Below are 20,603 nucleotides of genomic sequence, written 5' to 3'. Positions count from 1 at the left end.
CAAGGCACAATTGGAGTCAACTAATGAATGTATAAATGGGTTGAACAATAAATCCATGGCCCTCTCTCTCTCCACTACGGTATCTCTCTCTTTCTCTCTATCTCTTTCTCTCTTATTCTCAAATCAAAAACTTAATGCTCGACCACTGCTGTATCAGTGATCAAACCAGCCATGGCTTTAGGACCATAATTTGTATATGTTATTTACATAGTAATTCTACAACTTACTGATATTTAGTAAGTTTACAGTTGTGACATCATCAAAAATCAGTTTTTAAAAATTTTTATGACTTCATACATAATGGAATTGGATAGTGGTATTGTTATGTTTTGCAGACCATTTGTGTAATTTAAGTACAATTCTTTATTAGATACATAATGTGAAAATATTTTCTCACAATCTCTGTCTCTAGTCTTCACTTTCTTAAAATGGTGATGCATCTCTGTCCCTTCCTTTCTGTCTGTCCCAGTCTGTCTTTCTGTTTGTCTCCCTTTCCTTCACTGAAATAAAAAAAAAAAAAGGAAATGAATTTAGTTACATGGGTGGATGTACTTCTTTCTCACTATATAAGTGAAAATGTGCTTACTGAATGCATTTTCTCTGTTAAATAAGTAATTCCTGAATATAACTTTAGTTATCTTTCTTACTTTGCTGTTTACACTTTTTCTTATCTCAAGCAGTGACTGCACTCTTCAATACACAGTAGGAAAGTGGGTTTGTCGTGGACATCTGTGTCCTTCCTGATGCCTCCTCATATTATTCACCTGCCACAGTGTCTGCGGTTACCAATTTTTAGAAGGTAGAATCATAAAATATGATTCATCTAAAATTACTAATTTAGTGCCATAAAAATATTTATATATTCTTTTTAATTTTTAAAAGTTTAGAGAGATAAAGACAGAAACATGAACTGATTTTTGTATGTACCCTGTCTGTGATCGAACTGGCAACCTTTTTGTACCAGAAGGCGGTCTAACCAACCGAGCTATCGCGACCAGTGGTATAGTATTGTTTAAAGACAAAAAAAGTATATTTAATATGGTTTATTTCTGCTATTAATTTCTTTTTTGTGTGAAACAGAGACAGAGAGAAGGAAAGATAGAAGAGACAGGAAGAGAGATGACAAGCATCAATTCTTTGTTGTAGCACCTTAGTTGTTCATTGACTGCTTTCTTATATGTGCCTTCACTGTGGGGCTACATCAGAGGGAGTGACCCCTTGCTCAATCGTGCAACTTTGGTCTAAAGCCATCGAATTGAAACTTCAATCTAGTGACCTTTGGGCACAAGTTAGAAACCATGGTGTCATATCTATGAATCCACATGCAACCTAGCAACCCTGTGCTGAAGCTACTGACCTTGGAGTTTCAAACTTGGGTTCTCTGTGTCCTAGTCCGACACTATCCACTGAGCCATGGCCTGGTCTGGTGTCCTTAGTTCTTCATATACATTGTTTGCCTAAGATTCCTGTCTCTCCTTCTCACTATTAGTTATATACAGTGTGTCCGTAAAGTCATGGTGCACTTTTGACCGGTCACAGGAAAGCAACAAAAGACGACAGAAATGTGAAATCTGCACCAAATTAAAGGAAAAACTCCCAGTTTCATACCTATTCAGTGCAGTTCTATGTGGGCTCATGCAAAGATTTTTTAGGGCTCCTTAGGTAGCTAGCCCGTATAGCCTCTACAGACTCATCACTGACTGATGGCCTACCAGAACGGGGTTTCTCCACCAAACTGGCGGTTTCCTTCAACTGCTTTTCCCACTGAGTAATGTTATTCATATGTGGTGGCGCTTTGTTATAAACGCGCCGATATTCACATTGCACTTTAGTTATGGATTTGAATTTAGCGAGCCACAGAACACACTGAACTTTCCTTTGTATGGTCCACATCTCGACTGGCATGGCCGTGGGCACCACTGTATACATGGTTCTACGTCATCATCTGTGCATGCGCACATGCTGCCACATCATCCTACAGAAACTGGGACGGGTTTTCTTTTATTTGGTACAGATTTTACATTTCTGTCATCTTTTGTTGCTTTCCTTTAACCAGTCAAAAGTGCACCATGACTTTACAGACACACTGTATATATGTTTTGGTGTTTTCAAGTGAAAAGCTTTTGTTATAGTTGATTTCTTTCATTGAGTTGATAATGTTATATATAGGTTAGCCAGTATTGAAGCTGTATTTACACATATTGTATATGTATATATGTCCTGATGACATACTATATATCTAAAACAACATATATGTATATTGTATATACGACTATGGTATGTATAAAATATGATATATTTTTGTATCAGAACAACAAGAAACAGATGTTGATCCACACAAGTAGCCAAATTAAGGAATCTTTATTTTGAAGCCAGCAACCGCACAGAGACCTGAGTCAGTCAAATTACGCAACCCAGAATTCAGTTGGAAGTCACCTTTTAAGACAAACTTAAACACTGATTGGGGAATAAGGAATAGGGGAAGCCTAGCAGTAAAACAAAGCCTTGAACAAGCTCATTTACAGTGCTGATCTATAGGATTAATTCAGGGACAAACATTCTGGAAACCCCTGCATTCTCTTGATGGTTGTACGAGCTGTGACCAGGAGTGAAACCCACAGCCCTGGCTTTTCTGCACAGTGCTCTGACACACTTAGTTATCCAGGTAGCTTTGTATGAGGTTTCTAAAATTTTTTCCATTGATTTGAGAGAAGCATCTTGTCATTGTTCCACTTAGTCTTTTCATTTTAGTTGTGCACTCATTCATTGCTTGTCCTTCCGATATGGCAAGGTTGTGGGTTTGATCCTCGCTCAGGGCACATACTGGAGTCAAATAATGAATGCATAAATGGGTGTAACATCAGATCTATGGTTCTTTCTCTTCAATATCTCTCTTTCTCTCTGTCCCCCTCCCCCAAATGTATCTATAAAATATTAGGCTCAGACCTGTGGTGGCACAGTGGGTAAAGCATCAACCTGGAACGCTGAGGTCGCTGGTTCAAAAGCCTGGGTTTGCCCAATCAAGGCACGTATGGAATATAATGCTCTCTGCCCCACCTCTCCCTTCTCACTCTCTCTCACTCTCTTTGTCTCTATTCTATAAAATGATTAAGTAAATAAATAATTTAAAATATATTTTTTTTAAAAATCAGGCTCTGGCAGATTAGCTAAATTGGTTAAGAGTTTTGTTATGAAATGACTAAATTACAGAATCAATCCTATGCCAGGGTACACACAGAAAGCCAACACTGAGTTCATGACTGAATAAAAAACGTGTAAAATCTCCTCTCCCCCTTCTTTTTCTGTCAATTTCTCTGTCTGTCTCTAAAGAAAAAAGCCCTGACTAGAGAGCTCGATTGGTTGGAGCATCATCCTGGAGCGCAAAGGTTGCCGGTTTGATTCCCCAGTCAGGGCACATCCAGGAGCAGCTCTATGTTCTTGTCTCTGCCCTCCTGGCTTTCTCACAAAAATAATAATAATTAAAAAAAAAAAAACATGCCTAGTGCATTATTTTCTCCCTGAAATGAGTGCAGTTGCGGGGTGTTCAAAATCGTTTGAAGAGGAATCTGAGCACATATGGTTTAAGGAAAACAGTGCCCAGATCCCCTCCTTCCATGTGGTCAGCTTTGTATGAGTGATTTTCCTGAGACTCCCCGGCCCCTGAGGATGGTGCAGGGCTGGCTGTCATAGCCCGGGTCTCGGTTGACAGTCACCTCACTTAAACTCCACAGGATAAGGGGGTCCTCCACCACAGTTGCAAGCTGAGATTTGATTGGCCAGAAGGATAAACTTCAGGGACACGATGCAAAGGGACACTAGCGATACTGTGGTCACTGTGTGAGGGTGAGTGCATCTGGGCCCAGAGGAAATGTACCAGTCACTGAATTTTCTCCTCAATCCACAGGTCCTGAGTTCCCGGTGCTATAGAGTCACAAGGAGCAGGAAGACGTTGTAGAATTGGGTATCAGCATCTCTGGTAACACACCTGAGTGAAGACAGGTTTCTGAGCTGAAATTTAGAGCAGACCGACAACACGCCACACACACCCTCTTTATTTCCAGCTTTTTTCCAACAATAGAAGAAAATGATTCTGTCTCAGGTGACTTTGGCTTTATTTTTTTTCTTTTTTTTTTGAGAAAGAGTGGGGGGGAGCAAGATAGGAAGGGAGAGAGATGAGAATCATCCACTTGTAGTTGAGACACTTGAGTTGTTCATTGATAACTTCTCATAATTACTTTGTCTATGAGTTGGGCTTAAAGCAAGTCAGTTACCTTCTGCTCAAGTCATTAATGTGAAGCTTAAGCCAGGGACTTTTTGATTTACGCCTGTGACCTTTAGGCTCAATCCAGCAGCCATGGGGTCATTTCAATGATCGTACTCACACGCCAGCAACACCACAGCAAAGCTGGCGAACAATGGTGCTCAAACCGGAGACCTGAGAGTTTCGAATCTGGATCCTCAGGTCTCAGGGTGATGTTCTATCCACTTTGTCACTGCCTGGGTAGGCATTTGTGTTTATTTTAAATTTTCTTCTTCATTATGGATTTGTAGAACAGTATGAAAAACTACTTCATTTAATCTGAGAAATACTGAACTATATCAGTACAACTTCTCTTTCACATTGCATAGTCTTGTGATCAGATGAACGCATAGATGACTGAATGCACAATTGCAGACCACACAGTGGGGCAAAAGTATGTTTGCAGTTGTTGTTATGTGTAAAACGGAGTTTATTCTTGTATGATTGTTTCTGATTGTATTTTTTGTAGACACAAATGTAAACCTACTTTTGCCCCAATTTGTATTTTACTAGGTATGTGATTATTCAGTTTTATAATAAAATAGAACTTCTTTTGCTCTATACATGTATTAGATAAAGTGAAATTAGACAAAAACTAACATTTCTTTTGCATCATCAAATGCACATCACACCACTAAATAGCACGCTGCTGTTACAGGGATGCCTGACATTTCAGGATGTGGCTGTGAACTTCACCCGGGAGGAGTGGCGGCTCCTGGACCCCGATCAGAAGGACCTGTTCCGGGACGTGATGTTGGAGATCTTCAGCCACCTGGTGTCAGTGGGTGAGGACAGCTTCCCTGTGTCACTGAGAAGGTGCTGTTAGTGGTTTTTCCCCCCTAAGTTGCCTAACTGTTCTGAATAACTACAGTTCTCTGAGAAGAACCTCAGATCTTTCCATTACCTTAGACAAGAAGGTATAATATTCTGCCTCCTGAGACAACAGGCTTTATGTTACATATGCAAAGCATGTTCCATTCTTAAAACGTAACCTTCTTCCTCTTGACCCACCCCAGCCCAGTTCAGTAAGTTTAAGTTTTGTGTCATTTTTCCCTCTGAGCAGGGTATCAATCCAGCAAACCAGATGTGCTTTCCAATTTGGAGCGAGGGGAAGAAAGGTGGACAGTAGGGGATGGACCCCAACATCTGCTCTGTCCAGGTGAGTGGGTGACAACTAGCCAGTAAGTCGGGGGGCTGAATGGCAGAAGTCATATTCTAGTCAGAGAACACATCAGACCTGTATCATTGGATAAAGAAACCAAACCACCCCTTTACATATGAGAACCCTTTTTATTTCTAGAAATTTAGAGGGAAACATACCCCTTTTTTCTCATTGAGTAATGACACCTATTGATTTCATCTACATCATAGTGTTGTTTGTGTGCTTTTATTCTAGCATTCTCAGATTTTACTCTCTGTCTTGGCCACAGAGTCTCAGCCTGTGTTACCCCCTCTGTTTCTGAGAAATTCCATTTTCTGCACTTCTTTGGAAAGATAGAATTATGAATTCGTCAGTTTTCTTTCTACTCAGCCTTTGTGCCCTGTTTGGAAATAGTGATTTTCTACCATAAAATCCATCCACACGATGGATACTGTCTTGCCATGAGAGTCTGGTTTTCATCATGCATTCATTTGTTCTTCGCCTCCCTTCTCTCCAGCTTTTTTCATACTCAGTTCTCATCATTGTTAAATGTTTCCTCTATTCAGGACGTTGAACCTATATCGGTACTTTGAAATGGACTCCCAGACTGACGTCTCCCCCAGTGTTGTCTAATGTGCGCTTCCTTCCTGTGTATCCTACTCGTTGTTATGACAGCTGACCTCTGACTTCCTATTCTGTGTGAGAGCAAGAATCATCTTCTTTCCATTCTTTGTAAAATTTAGAATTGTGCGCTAGACATTTTAAATTACATCTGTCTTAGCATCACCAGTGATGTTTGCTACTTTGTGAGCTCTCTTTTTGTTTTGTTTTACTCACTTATTTTTTTCTATGTAGCTCTCTTCTTAAAGATCTCTATTGCTTCATTTAATGAACAGGAATAGATCTTGTTACCATGCATCACGAGTTCCAACTCAAACTAGTTGTCAACTTACGAGTGCTTCACGTGCGATCCTTCCCAGTTTTCCTACATCAGATTTTCTTTCTTGGTAGATGTTATCGCTGCCTTTCTTTTGTCAAAGCTTCTGATTTTACATCATATACCTAGTGGTTTTATTTAGATTTAATTCACATACTAATCAGTTTAGCCACTTAAATAAATAGCTAATATGTTTTTAGGTTATTCCTTTAGTCATACAACCACCAGGTAATAATTTTGGAACATTTTATGTGTACACATTTTCATGGTGTTTTTTATACTCATAACTCTGTAGCAGCTTTCAAAATTATAAAGAGTGAATTCTCTGAGTGTATTCTTGTCTTTCTAGATTATTTTGAGGTTGGCCGGTTTTCTTAGTGGTAGAGCGTGGCTTTGGTGTGTGGAAGTCCCAGGTTTCATTCTCATTCTGAGCACAGAAGAGAAGTGCCCATCTGCTTCTCCAACCTTCCTTCTCTTCTTCTCTATCTCTCTTTTCCCCTCCTGCAGCCAAAGCTTCATTGTAGCATGTGGGTGCAGGCGCTGAGGACGGCTTATTGGTCACTGCATCAGGTACTAGAATGGCTTCAGTTGCAATGGAGCAATGCCCCAGATGGGCAGAACATTGCCTCTTGGTGGGCTTTCCAGGTGGATCTTGGTTGCGCACATGCTGGAGTTTGTCTCTTTGCCTCCCCGATTCTCACTTCAGAAAAGTACAAAAGAAAATAATACAGGTCATTTTGACATCCGAATTTTTCCATTTCTATTTGAATTTTAATATCTGCCTGTCAATTTCTGCAAAACTAACCAGCTAGTGTTTCAACAGTGATTACATTGAGTCTGTCTTATTGGTTAGTACTTTTGTCTACAACATACTCTTCATACTAATCCAGGATTATTACGTGTTCTTTTGTTTTAATTAGGTCTTTGATTTCTTCCAAGAACATTTTCTTTTCTTTCTTTTTTTTTTATTTATTTATTTTTTTTTTATAATTTTATTTTTTTAATGGAGTGACATCAATAAATCAGGATACATATATTCAAAGATAACAAGTCCAGGTTATCTTGTCGTTCAATTATGTTGCATACCCACCACCCAAAGTCAGATTGTCCTCTGTCACCTTCTATCTTGTTTTCTTTGTGCCCCTCCCCACCCCCTATCCCTCTCCCATTCCCCCCTCCCCCCCGTAACCACCACATTCTTGTCAATGTCTCTTAGTTTCAGTATTATGTCCCACCTACGTATGGAATAATACAGTTCCTGTTTTTTTCTGATTTACTTATTTCGCTTCGTATCATGTTATCAATATCCCACCATTTTGCTGTAAATGTTCCGATGTCATCATTTCTTATGGCTGAGTAGTATTCCATAGTGTATATGTGCCACATCTTCTTTATCCAGTCATCTATTGATGGGCTTTTTGGTTGTTTCCATGTCCTGGCCACTGTGAACAATGCTGCAATAAACATGGGGCTGCATGTGTCTTTACGTATCAATGTTTCTGAGTTTTGGGGATATATACCCAGTAGAGGGATTGCTGGGTCATAAGGTAGTCCAAGAACATTTTCTAAGATTTAGAATAAATCTAATGCCAGGTTCACCAGCACTGCAAAAGTGGGCGGTTTTTATTAAAACATTCTCCATCATGGACCTAGGTCCTCCTTGTCCCAGTCTGATGCTCTATTTTCTGCACCACGGCCTTGTCAGGCTAGTCTTTGTTAGATTAAACCTATGTGTGATTTTCTTTATTATGCAGAAAATGGAGTTATTATTGATTGCATTTATTATTTATTGTTAGGACATTAAAATAATATTACCTTTTCATCAAATTTTGATGACACGATGTGCCAGATAGTGAGTCCCAAGTTTTCTGTTGTATAAAATTGCAGCTGCTCTCGCACTGACCTTCATGATATGCTGTCATCTAGATGAGAAAGTTTGTCCTCTTCTGAAAGACTCTTTAATGTGTTCCATAACTCTGATTTCCGCCAGCATGCTGTGATTATTCAAGTCTTTAAAACTTGCGTTTTGCCTGACCAGGCAGTTGCACAGTGGATAGAGTATCGGACTGAGACTCGAAACACCCAGGTTTGAGAACTTGAGGTCACCAGCTTGAGCACAGGCTCATCTGGTTTAAGCAAAGCTCACCAGCTTGGAACGCAGGTGGGTTGTGATGCCATGAGCAAGGGGTCACTCGGGTCTGCTGTAGCCCCCGGTCAAGGCATATATGAGAAAGCAATCAATGAACAACAAGGGGGCCGTAATAAAGAATTGATTTTTCTCATCTCTGGCCCTTCCTGTCTATGTGTCAGCATTTATCCCTTTCTCTGACTCTGTGTCTCTGTCAGAAGAAAAACAAAACAAAAGCAACTTGCATTTTGAGCCTGGTCTGTGGTGTCCCACCAGAGAAGGCTCACAGCGGGAACACTATGGTTCCCACGTGGTAAACCACTGGGTTTACTGTTCAAGGCACATGTGCAAGTGGAAGCTTCCTTCTCCTCCCGCTTACCTGTTTCTCCCTCTTCTTTCTAAAATGCATAAAGTCTAAAAATATCAACTTGCGTTCTGCGCCTGACCTGTGGTGGCTTAGTGGATAGGGCAGTGATGGGGAATGCAGAGCTTGCCAGTTGGAAGCCCTGGGCTTGCAGGGTCAAGGGACATGCGGCAAGCAATGAACCACTAAAATGAAGCAACTATTAGTTGATACTTTTTGCCGCACACTAGCTCTCATCTCTCTATGTACTATCAATAAATAAAGTCTTTTATTTTTAATTTAATGATAGAAGGGGAAGCAGAGACAGACTCCTACGTATACCCCAAATGGGGATCCACCCTGGAAGCTCACTAGTTGCAAAGCTCTGCCCACCTGGGGCCCTTGCTCTGTTGCAATCAGAGCCATTTTTTCGTGCCTGAGTTGAAGGCCATGGAGCCTTCATCAGCGCCCCAAGCCAAGTTGCTACAATCGAGCCAGGGGTACAGAAAAGGGATTAGAGAGAGTCAAGTGACAGGTTCAGGTAGATGGGTGGAGAAGCAGATGGGCACTTCTCCTGTGTTCCCTAACCAGGAATGAAACAAGAGACATCCACATTTCAGGCTGAGGCTTGACACTGAGTCAACCAGCCAGTGTTGTTGTTGGTTTTTTTATTATTATTATTATTATTATTATATCTTTTCCCATATTAGCAGTTGTAAACCTAATTTTTCCCCCACCCGTATTTTCTGATAACCTCCACTGTTTTGGTTTCCATCGCGTCTTTTACTATCTTTCACAGACTGATTGCCTTTACTTCTTTGCTTGAAGTTTCTTCCACTGGGTAGTTACTAAACTGGGTGTCCTAAAAATTAATTCAGTTCTAGTATGTCTACTTAGAACTAGTGTCAGAACCTACCAGTTAAGAGTTCATTTCCACAAGGTTTACTTCACTTGTGATGTTGATTTGTGTTTCCATATTATAACCTGCGCTTCTGACCAGTTGGATGAGTTGGAGGTTCGCATGAACCCTTCCTTGAATTCAATTAATTTCCTAGAACTGTATACAAAAGTCAGAGAGATACTGATTACTCATTTCTTTTAAAGGAGACATGAATAAGTATAAGGTCTACCGGAAAGTTCTGTTCGTTTTTGGAATAAAACAAAATACAAATTTTTCTTACCATCAATAAACTTTATTAAATAATATAATTGCCATTATTATTAATGATTTCTTGCCAGCATGAGGGCAATTTGTTTATCCCATTTTTGAAAAATGTTTTATCTTTTGATGCAAAAAATTGAACCAGTGCTTGTTTGATATCTTCTTCATTTTTTAATTTTTTGCCCTTCAAAAATTTTGTAAAGAGAAGAACAAGTGATAGTCGGAGGGTGCTAAGTCCGGGAAATATGGTGGATGCGACAGACATGCTTCTGTAGCATTTCTTCCTTGTTAAAATTCATAAAAATTACAGTGGCGTAAATGAACTTTACCAGTAGCCATGGACACACTATCGCTTCACACATAAGACTAATGTGAATCAACTTTGTTTTAGTTAATTTGCTATGTCAGTATGTATACATTAAGTGATAAAAATAGGCACACATGTGCCAAATAAACGTGCTTACGTTTCGAAACTTGTGATAGAAATGGACAGAACTTTCCGTTAGTCCTTATACATAAGACAAGGTCTGAAGTATTCCTCAGTACAGGCCTTTCTCTGCCCATGGAACTTTCTCTGCCCAAATGAACCATGTACCAGGCACAGGGATATGTTTATTCATCCAAAAGCTGATCAGATATGAATAATAATTTTCATAAGAGTCTCTAGCTCTAGGCCATGTTTTCTTTCCTAGAGGACAGTTGTTGGGCCTGAAGGTAAACCTGCATTCTTTGGTCCTTCTGGTAACTAGGTGCATCCTGAGGCCATGTAGGAACCCTGTTCTTAGTCTGCTCAGTAGCATACATTCAGCCTTTTTTGAAATGTTTTTTTATGCAGAATAAAAGACATTCTTTCCACTTCTAAAATTATGAAGTGCCGCGGACCAGCGCAGCTCCAAATAACGGTGCGGAATTGAGGAATCACACTTGTCAAAACAAAACCGATGGGACCGAGATGACTCTTCAAACTGCCCAGCAGTATCTGAGTGCCTCACAGCCCCAGTTGGCTTTATTATATAGACGTATGCAGATCAAGGACCCTGATACAAAGTTGCACATCAAAGGCTAAGACAGGAACTTTCCCAAGGCAAAAACAGGATACATTAGTGAAATTTACAAACATCTGAAACAAACAAAGAGTCAGAGGAAGGGCATGTATATTGCTTCCTGCAAGCCAAGGAAGGAAGTGGAGTGGGTGCAGATACTCAGCATCAAAGCCAAATATGGAGATGGAGGGGGGAGAACTTAGCCCCCTGCCAAGCCTCGAATCTATAATAGCTTTTGCCATTAACGGTCCACAACAATGAAGGTTTTACAAATTGAAGTGTCAGGAACAAAATTCACCTTGTCTTCACTAAGCCCAGTACAAAGACCAGTCTCCTAACATTTCGTGTCCTGCAATCTCATTTGTTCTTGTCAGACTAGCATACTCTGTATTCTGGTTGCATCCAGGTTTCTTCTGTATTTAGCCTTGGAATTCACATGGCTGCTGGTAGTTGGGCTGGCTCTATTATTTTTCAGGATCCCATGGCTGGTTGTAGAATTTGTGAATGAATGAGGTGGCCACATTTTCCCAGTAAGAGCATAGCCATGGGAAGGCATTCCTTTTCCCAAGTACCATCCTGAGGATATGTTAAAATCCTATAGAAATTCCTTTCACTAGCATAATCTCAGCAGTTAGTGAAAGGAATTGTTTTGGCCCTGCCGGTGACTCAGTGGATAGAGTTTTGGCCCAGCATATTGCATGCTCCAGATTTGATTCCTGGTCAGAACACACTGGAGAAGTAACCATCTGCTTCTCTTCCCCATCCCCCATCCTTCTTTCCTCTCTCTTTCCCTTTCACAGGCAAGGGCTGACTTTGTTCCAGCATGGCACCAGGATTTCAGGATGCCTGGGTTTGTCAGTGTACATTTCCCAAAGGCACTGAAAATTGGTCATTACTTTAGCATTGGATTCACATGGGGTTGTCATATATGATACATCCAGGTCAGAGCACATGCGGGAGTATGCCTTCTCATTTCCCTATGTCTTGCCGTAATAGAAATAACAGAAAAAAATGAAAATGGAACAATTCTTTCAAACAAAATATGCTTCTATCACATAGGAACCTTCAAGAGGTTTACAGGCTCTGTGGCTAGAATCTGAATGACTAAGTATATTTCTTTTTTTTACAACCCGTGGGGTATCACTAAAGACTTACTTTACAGAAAGTTGTTTCGTAACAAATTTGAATTTCAAACTAAGATTATGAAAGATTATAGGATGATTTACTGTTCTCTTCTTTCCTAGAAATCCAGAAAGTTAATGTGCCTTTGCAGAGTCCCTTCCAAAGTCCAGGCATTATGAAGAGTGGAGAAGAATGCTGTAAAAATGATATGTTTGCAAATATTGTTAATCAAAGGGAAAGCCAGTCCCTATTGAGGAAACAATGCGATATGTTGGAGATGTGCGGAACACCTTTAAAATCAAAATTAAGTTTTGAAAACCAAACTAGAAGTTTTAATTTAAAGAACTCTGTTCCCTTGAATGAAGATGGGACATTCATTCCACATCATGACCATGAACTATTCTACACTGAAATTAGGTTGCATCCCAGTACCAAGTCCATCGAAAATAAGTCCAAGGTCATTCAGCAACACGGAATTGACAATGGAGAGGAAGCCCTCACATGCACTGAATGTGGGAAAACTTTGGTCAAGATTACTCAGCTCACTGATGATCAGAGAATTCATAGTGGAGAGAAACCTTATGGATGCCCTCAGTGTGGGAAAGCCTTCCCCAGAAAATTCAGTCAGAAAATTCGTACAGGACTGAATCAGACTGAATACAATATATATAATAAAACCTTCAATAAATCACAGTTGAATATACATCAGAAAACTACTGTGGAAAAGAAACCTTACACATGTTGTGAATGTGGTAAAAATTACATTTACAGGTATCTGCTCAGGAATCATCAGCGAACTCACACAGGAGAGAAGCCATATGTATGCAGTGAATGTGGGAAAGGCTTTCTAGAGAAGAAGAATCTCATTGTACATGGAAGGTCTCATACGGGAGAGAAGCCGTATGTATGCAGTAAGTGCGGGAAAGGCTTTCCAGATAAGAAGAATCTGATTGTACATGAAAGGATTCACACGGGAGAGAAGCCGTATGTATGCAGTGAGTGCGGGAAGGGCTTTGGAGTGAAATGCCGACTGATCATACATCAAAGAACTCATACAGGAGAGAAGCCATATGTATGCAGTGATTGTGGAAAAGGCTTTGCAGTGAAGAGTCAACTGAGTGGACATCAAAGAACTCATACTGGAGAGAAACCGTATGTATGCAGTGATTGTGGGAAATGCTTTATACTGAACAGTCAACTGAGTGTACATCAAAGAACTCATACTGGAGAAAAACCATATGTATGCAGTGAATGTGGGAAAGGCTTTTCAGGGAAGCGTGAACTGATTATACATCAAAGAACTCATACAGGAGAGAAGCCATATGTATGCAGCAAGTGTGGGAAAGGCTTTTCAGGGAAGCGTCCACTGATTGTACATGAAAGCAGTCATACTGGAGAAAAGCCATATGTATGCAATGATTGTGGTAAAGGCTTTGCAGTGAAGAGTCAACTGAGTATACATCAAAGAACTCATACCGGAGAGAAGCCATATGTATGCAATGAGTGTGGGAAAGGATTTTCAGGGAAGCAGCCACTGATTGCACATCAACGCACTCACACTGGAGAAAAGCCATATGTATGCAGTGATTGTGGGAAAGGCTTTGCAGTGAAGAATCAACTGAGTATACATCAAAGAACTCATACCGGAGAGAAGCCATATGTATGCAATGAGTGTGGGAAAGGACTTTCAGGGAAGCATCCACTGATTGCACATCAACGCACTCACACTGGAGAAAAGCCATATGTATGCAGTGATTGTGGGAAAGGCTTTGCAGTGAAGAATCAACTGAGTATACATCAAAGAACTCATACTGGAGAGAAGCCGTATGTATGCAGTGATTGTGGGAAAGGCTTTGCAGTGAAGAGTCAACTGATTATACATCAAAGAACTCATACCGGAGAGAAGCCATATGTATGCAGTGAGTGTGGGAAATGCTTTACACTGAATAGGCAACTGAGTAGACATCAAAGGACTCATATGTGAGAGAAGCTGTATGTATGCAGTGAATGTGAAAATGTTTATCACAAGTGTGATCTAACTGTACATAAGCATGCTCATTTGTTAGTGACACCATGAATATGCAATGAGTGTGGGAAAGGCTACTTCATGAAGAATATTAGTATATGAAACCATAGAAATTATACAAATGCAGTGATTATCATAAAACTCCTTTAAAAGAATTCATTAGATTTAAATAAGAGATAAGATCAGTGCAGGAGCAGAGCTGGAAGCATCAACTTCCACAAGTTGCTTCCCATATGTGCCTTGATCAGCCAGGCCTAGGATTTTAAACAAGGGACCTTAATTTTCCATGTTTGTGCACCAATGCAAGTCAGGTATTTTGCTGAAGGCTTTAAGAAGATATGCATGATGGCCTGATCAGGTGGAGGTGCTTTGGATACAGTTTGAGCTGGGATGCTTAGAATTTAGTTTTGAAACTCCTAGGTCACCAGCTTGAGTGCAGGCTCACCAGCTTAAGCACAACGTTGCTGGCTTGAATGTGGGATCACACATTTCACTTCATGGTCACTGGCTTGAAGTCCAAGGCCAGCTTGAGCATTAGATCATAAACATGACCTCAAAATTACTGGTTTAAACCCAGGGTTGCTGCCTTGAGCCAGGAATCATTAACTCAGCTGGAGCCCTCTAGTTAAGGTATATATGAGAAAAGAATTTATAAACAACTGAAATGTCAAAATGAGTTGATGCTTCTCATTTCTCCCTTTTTGTTTGTAGATGTATGTCTGTGTTTCTGTTTCTAAAAAAGAAAAAGAAGATATGCCTCATGGAACATCAGTGATTTGTCAGAAAAGACTTCATTTACATATACTGAATGGACATTAAATATTTATTGAGTAAAATTTGTCTCATTATCCATTAGAGAATTCACACAGGAGAGTAATGCTATAAATGTCATGAATGTGGGAAACTATCAGTGCAACGTCAAGACTCAGTGTTCATCAAAAAACATAAAAGAGAGGCTCTGTGGGTGCAGCAATTGTCGGAAAGCTTTTCTCACTTGTTTCTTTTTGTTAAACATAAGAGAATCACAGGACATTGCTTTATGGATGCCTGTTGCCAGTTGTATGCCCTCCATATAGATCTATGCAATGAAGAATAACTGTAAAAACAATAAAAGACGAGTAACTTATAGCAACAAACATGGTTATATCAGTTCTCATCAGTTACCTCACATAACAATTGACAAGACATTCTGAAGCAGTCAGCCTTGATCATATTTTAGAAAATTGTAAATAAAATGTGTATTCTGAGAGAAATCCTATGCATGTGACAGACTACGAAACCATGCAGTTGAATGTACACTGTCATTGGAGATCATCAGAAATCATGAGTGGATGTTTCTAATTGTGGAAATGAAGGGTCAGAAAGTAAGACCACAAGAAATAATGTCAGTTTACACTGGTGAAATACTTCCATATGGGACTGAATATGGTGAGGTTTAGCACTACCTCATGTTCCTCATCACTTGACATGAAATCCATGCAGATATAATTGAAGACATCGAATTTGGTGGTTTTAGCAAAACCTCAGATAACTTGGAGTAGAGAAGAATTCTTCAATGAAGAAGCATTTTGCCATGAATCTAAACAGATAGTACCCTTTCCAAGCAATTTGGGACAGAACACCTTCAGCCATATTTCTTTCCAAAAAATCTTTATATGTTTATTTGAGCCAAACTGATTATATTGTATATATGCTGCGAAGCATGATGCCAAATGCTCCAGCATCAACCTCATTTCTGTTTACCTTGTAACTGAAATAATAAAAGTAAATGGAAGTTTACTCTCAATGTGAGATAACTTTAATGTGTACAACAGTGTTCTGTACCTGTTTCAATATAGAAATATTTTCCTTTTTCTTAATTTAAAATTTATTTTAGAATTCTTGAAGTACTTCAAATTTAATATGTTCATTTCAATAAAAACATACTTTGATTTGTTGACTTTTATAAGTGGCATTGATTGTTGTATAAAATCAACAACTTTAGCCTGACCTCTGGCACAGTGGGTCAAGGATGGACCTGGAATGCTGAGGTCTGAATCCCCAGGATTGCCTTGTCAGGGGACATACGAGAAGCAGCAACTATGAAGTGATTTTTTTTTCCTTTTCTTTTATTTTTGTGAAGTGGGAAGTAGAGAGGCAGAGAGAAAAACTTTTGCATTCACCCTACTGGAATCCACCCAGCATTCCCACCAGGGCAGCAGTGTTCTGCCTATCTGGGGAGATGCCTCATTCCAACGAGCCATTCAAGGGTCTAAGGGAAAAGCCTGGGAGCCATCCTCAGTGCCCCGGCCAACTTTGCTTCAATGGAGCCTTATCTGCAGGAGGGGAAGAGAGAGAAAAGAGTGGGGAAAAGGTGGATAAGCAGATGGGCTTCTGCTGTGTGCCCTGGCTGGAAATTGGACCCAGGATTTTCAGATATGGGGCCAACGCTCTACAGCTAAGCTAGTTGGGCAGGGTGAATTGACGCTTTTTAGTCCTTCCCCATACACTGCGTTCTGTTTCTTTTTTCTGAGATCAATAAAACTTTTAAGAAATATTTCTAAGTAATTTTTAATTTGTTATTTCTATTTTTTTAAGTGAGTGAAGGGGAAATAGACTCCCACATTCACCCCCACGGTGATCTACCCAGCAAACCCCTTCTGGCGTCAGTGTCCCAATCAACCAAGCTAGCCTCACCACTGGGGATTAAAGCTCGAACCAATCATGTAACTGCCAGGGAGAATGGAAGAGAGATTGTGTAGTGTTATAACCCTTTGCATGACCTTGGATGGGAACACAGCCAACAAGAAAAGAATGTTTTGCCAAGAGAATTGTTTTGTGACTGAAGGCCGGTCACTGAAACAGGTCTATGTGTCTGAAGGTAGTTGCTGGGCTTTTTCTCAGTAAAACATTCTCATAAGATTTCTGTACTTTCCAAGGTTATCCCTTGAGAAAAAGAGAGGAATGTTGTGGGAACCATAGAAGCAATAGCAATTAATGCCTTCTGATATTATGTTGTTATTAAGCTATCATGCAAGTGTACATGTATCTTTAAGTAAAAGTTATGCTTGATGTTATGCCAGTTTCTCAGTAAACAAGCTTTTTGAAGTCTTGTGAGTAAAAATAGGACACAGCGTGAACTCTGGGCCATTTGCTTGTGGGAGTGGTGGTCCTTTGCTAGTCCACGATGATTTCATCTGCTGATCTCTCTCTCTGCGCCCTCGACTTACAACAGTTTTGGGTTAAAATTTTTCTTGTTATTTTCAGAGTAAAAATGTAAATATTACCTTTCCAAGGAGATCAGTTGTAAGAGATTTTGATATCTTCTACCCCTAGTTAATTGTGTGATAAAGACTTCAATTCTGAGGCGTCTGTTCCAAAGTGCCCGACCACTCTTTAATGAGGTGAATTTAGTACAACCCGAAAGATGGATTAATATCCAAAATACTTCATCAGTACTCCTAAAGTAGAGGACATCATTGTGAAAAATGTGACAGAGAAATGGTCACAAAATAGAGAAAAATCTGAGGAAAATTGTGTCTAAATGTAATATTGTGATTTAAATCGTGCAACACATAATGGACGGTAGTGTAAAACCTTATGAAATCAGAGTGGAAACTCTGATTTGGTTGCATATTATACCAATGCTAATTTCTCAATTTGACAAATATATTATGGTGATATAAAAGGTTCATGTGATGGGAAGCTGAATGAAGGTATATATGAACTTTTTGTAGTAATCCTTAGTCACTTTTATGTAAATATGAAATTTCCCCAAGAGAAATGTTATGACTAGCTTTAAACTATTTGAATTAAATCTCAAAATTGAAAAAAACCTTAGGATATAATTTTATTTTAGCTTCTCATAAACATTTTCATATTTCAAAATGTTTATGGCTAGCTGTATGTAATTAGTACTAAATGGGTATAATAAAATTATGGGTGAACTGGTAGGAAGTTAACGAGTCACATAAAATGTATGCATTAACAGAAGGTTTATATGAAAGTGGACAGACACTTGGCATTTCTCTCTACCGTGTGCTGGTGCCTTTCCCCACCCTTTCTTTTTCTCAAGATGTGTGTGAGTGTGTGTGTGTGTGTGTGTGTGTGTGTGTTCTTAAGCCTCATGGTTCCTTCTTTTGCCTCTGTAACTTCTTTCCTGAAGCCTTTCCTTTGATGGCTCACTTCAGCCTTTGTTTTTCTCTAAATAAAGTTTTTTTTGGCCCTTAATTGTTTGCTCTGTCACTTAAGAACATTGTCCTAAAACAAGAAGGTTGCAGGTTTTATCCCCGGTCAGGGCAGAGAGGGAAAGTGACCAGAAGATGCACAACTGAGTGTAACAACAAGTGCTTCCCTTTCCCCTCTTTGTCTCTCCCTTCCTCTGTCTTTTAAAAAAAATCAATGAAAATTGTGTCGTGATAGATATCTTGGTTGTTTGGAGCCTCCTCTCAGAGCAAAAGTTGCCGGTTTGATTGCCCAGTCCAGCCACGTGCAGAAGGAGCTAGATGTTCTTGTCTTTTTCCCTCTGTCTCTCTCAAAGGAACAATAGTTTTTTTCTTCTGAAAACATGGAGTCAACTTGAAAAACACATCACTGTTTCTACCTTCCTAAAATTAATAAATTTTAAAAATAAGCAAAATTTAATTATGGTTCAGTTTATATATGGTCCCCTTATAATCACAGTTCTGTTTTATACACTTTTTAAAAATTTATTTACTTGGAAACTCAATGGAGAGAGAAGAGAGAAATATCCATTTCTGTCTTCTTTATGCATTTGTTAGTTTTTCATCAGGAAATCAAACTCATAATCTTGATCTATCAGGATGTCTCTCAAACCATCTAAGCTACCCTGCCAGAGCTCATTATCCAATTATCTTCTTTTATGATTTGTTGGTTCCTTTTTTGTATGTCCTGGCAAGTTTAGTGTTTACAGACTACAATCTAACCAACCATGCTGTCCAGCTAGGCGAGGGCTGGCATTTAGTAAGTTTAGTTGTAACATCACCACAATCCAGATTTTATTTTTATTATTTTTAATACAGAAATATTATTTACTGACTTATTAGGAAAGAGAGACGGAATGAGAGAAGAACAGGAAGCATCAGCCCGCAGTAGTTTGTTCATGTGTCTACATCAGAAGTCCCAGGGTGGAAACTGATGACATCAGCATTCCAAGTTCATGGTTCATCCTCTGCACCACTACAGGTCAAGCACCACAATCCAGGTTTTAGAAAATTTCATGACTTCATACATAAAATAAATGGTTGTCTTCTTTATGTTTTGCAAATTTTATATTTTAAATGCAATCCTTTATCAGATATATACATAATTTAAAAATATTTTTTCCTGGCCCTGGCCGGTTGGCTCAGCGGTAGAGCATCGGCCTGGCATGCGGGGGACCCAGGTTCAATTCCCCGCCAGGGCACATAGGAGAAGCGCCCATTTGCTTCTCCACACCCCCGCCTTCCTCTCTGTCTCTCTCTTCCCCTTCCGCAGACAAGGCTCCATTGGAGCAAAGATGGCCTGTGCGCTGGGGATGGCTCCTTGGCCTCTGCCCCAGGCACTAGAGTGGCTCTGGTCTCGGCAGAGCAATGCCCTGGAGGGGCAGAGCATCGCCCCCTGGTGGGCAGAGCGTCGCGCCTGGTGGGCGTGCCTGGTGGATCCTGGTCGGGCGCATGCGGGAGTCTGTCTGACTGTCTCTCCCCATTTCCAGCTTCAGAAAAATACAAAAATAAATAAATAAATAAATAAATAAATAATATTTTTTCCTAATCTCTGGTACATTTTTTATTTTATTAAAAAGTTTTTATTGACATTATCAGGGTGTCATTGGTTAATAAAATTACATAGGTTTCAGGTGTACAATTCTCTAATGCATCACCTATATATTGTATTATATTCACCATCTCAAGTCAAGTCACCTTACATTACCATTTATCCCCCTTTACCCTCTTCTATCTTTCTCTGCCTTTCCCTCATGTTTGTATTTTTTTTCTTTTTCTGAAAAATTTTTTTTATTAATTTTAATGGGGTGACATTGATTAATCAGGGTACATATGTTCAGAGAAAACATCTCTAGGATATTTTGACATTTGATTATGCTGCATTCCCATCACCCAAAGTCCAATTGTCTTCTGTCACCTTCTAACTGGTTTTCTTTTGTGTCCCTCCCCTCCCTCTCCTTTCCCCCCTGTAACCCCCACACTCTTGTCCACGTTTCTGAGTCTCATTTTATGTGCTACCTATATATGGAATCATATAGTTCTTAGTTTTTTCTGATTTACTTATTTCGCTCAGTATAATGCTGTCAAGGTCCATCCATGTTGTAAATGATCTGATGGCATCATTTCTTAGGGCTGAAGAGTATTCCATAGTGTGTGTGTGTGTGTGTGTGTGTGTGTGTGTGTGTATGTGTGTGTATA

At 39.7% G+C, this 20,603-nt stretch overlaps 2 protein-coding genes across 2 annotated transcripts in view; both read left to right on the top strand.

Annotated features, from left to right (window-relative positions):
* Nucleotides 1–674: 674 nt before the first annotated feature.
* On the top strand, nt 675–16,020 carry LOC136332029 (zinc finger protein 432-like). Its single transcript, XM_066271257.1, is given in 5 exon segments — nt 675–799; nt 3,905–4,099; nt 4,959–5,085; nt 5,364–5,459; nt 12,299–16,020. Coding segments are annotated over 4 exon segments (2,193 nt in total). The 5' UTR covers nt 675–799; nt 3,905–4,084; the 3' UTR covers nt 14,254–16,020.
* The window catches only part of LOC136332027 (zinc finger protein 432-like), a 146,513-nt gene continuing 126,584 nt past the window's right edge, over nt 675–20,603 (top strand). The window contains exon 1 of the mRNA XM_066271251.1: nt 675–799. The gene's annotated coding sequence lies outside the window, so the exon portion shown is untranslated. The remainder of the gene's footprint in view (nt 800–20,603) is intronic.

Source organism: Saccopteryx bilineata, chromosome 3 (genome assembly GCF_036850765.1).
Source record: "Saccopteryx bilineata isolate mSacBil1 chromosome 3, mSacBil1_pri_phased_curated, whole genome shotgun sequence".
NCBI classification, from domain to species: domain Eukaryota; kingdom Metazoa; phylum Chordata; class Mammalia; order Chiroptera; family Emballonuridae; genus Saccopteryx; species Saccopteryx bilineata.
Note: the sequence above shows the minus strand (reverse complement) of the source record. Positions and strands in the feature narration are given on the sequence as shown.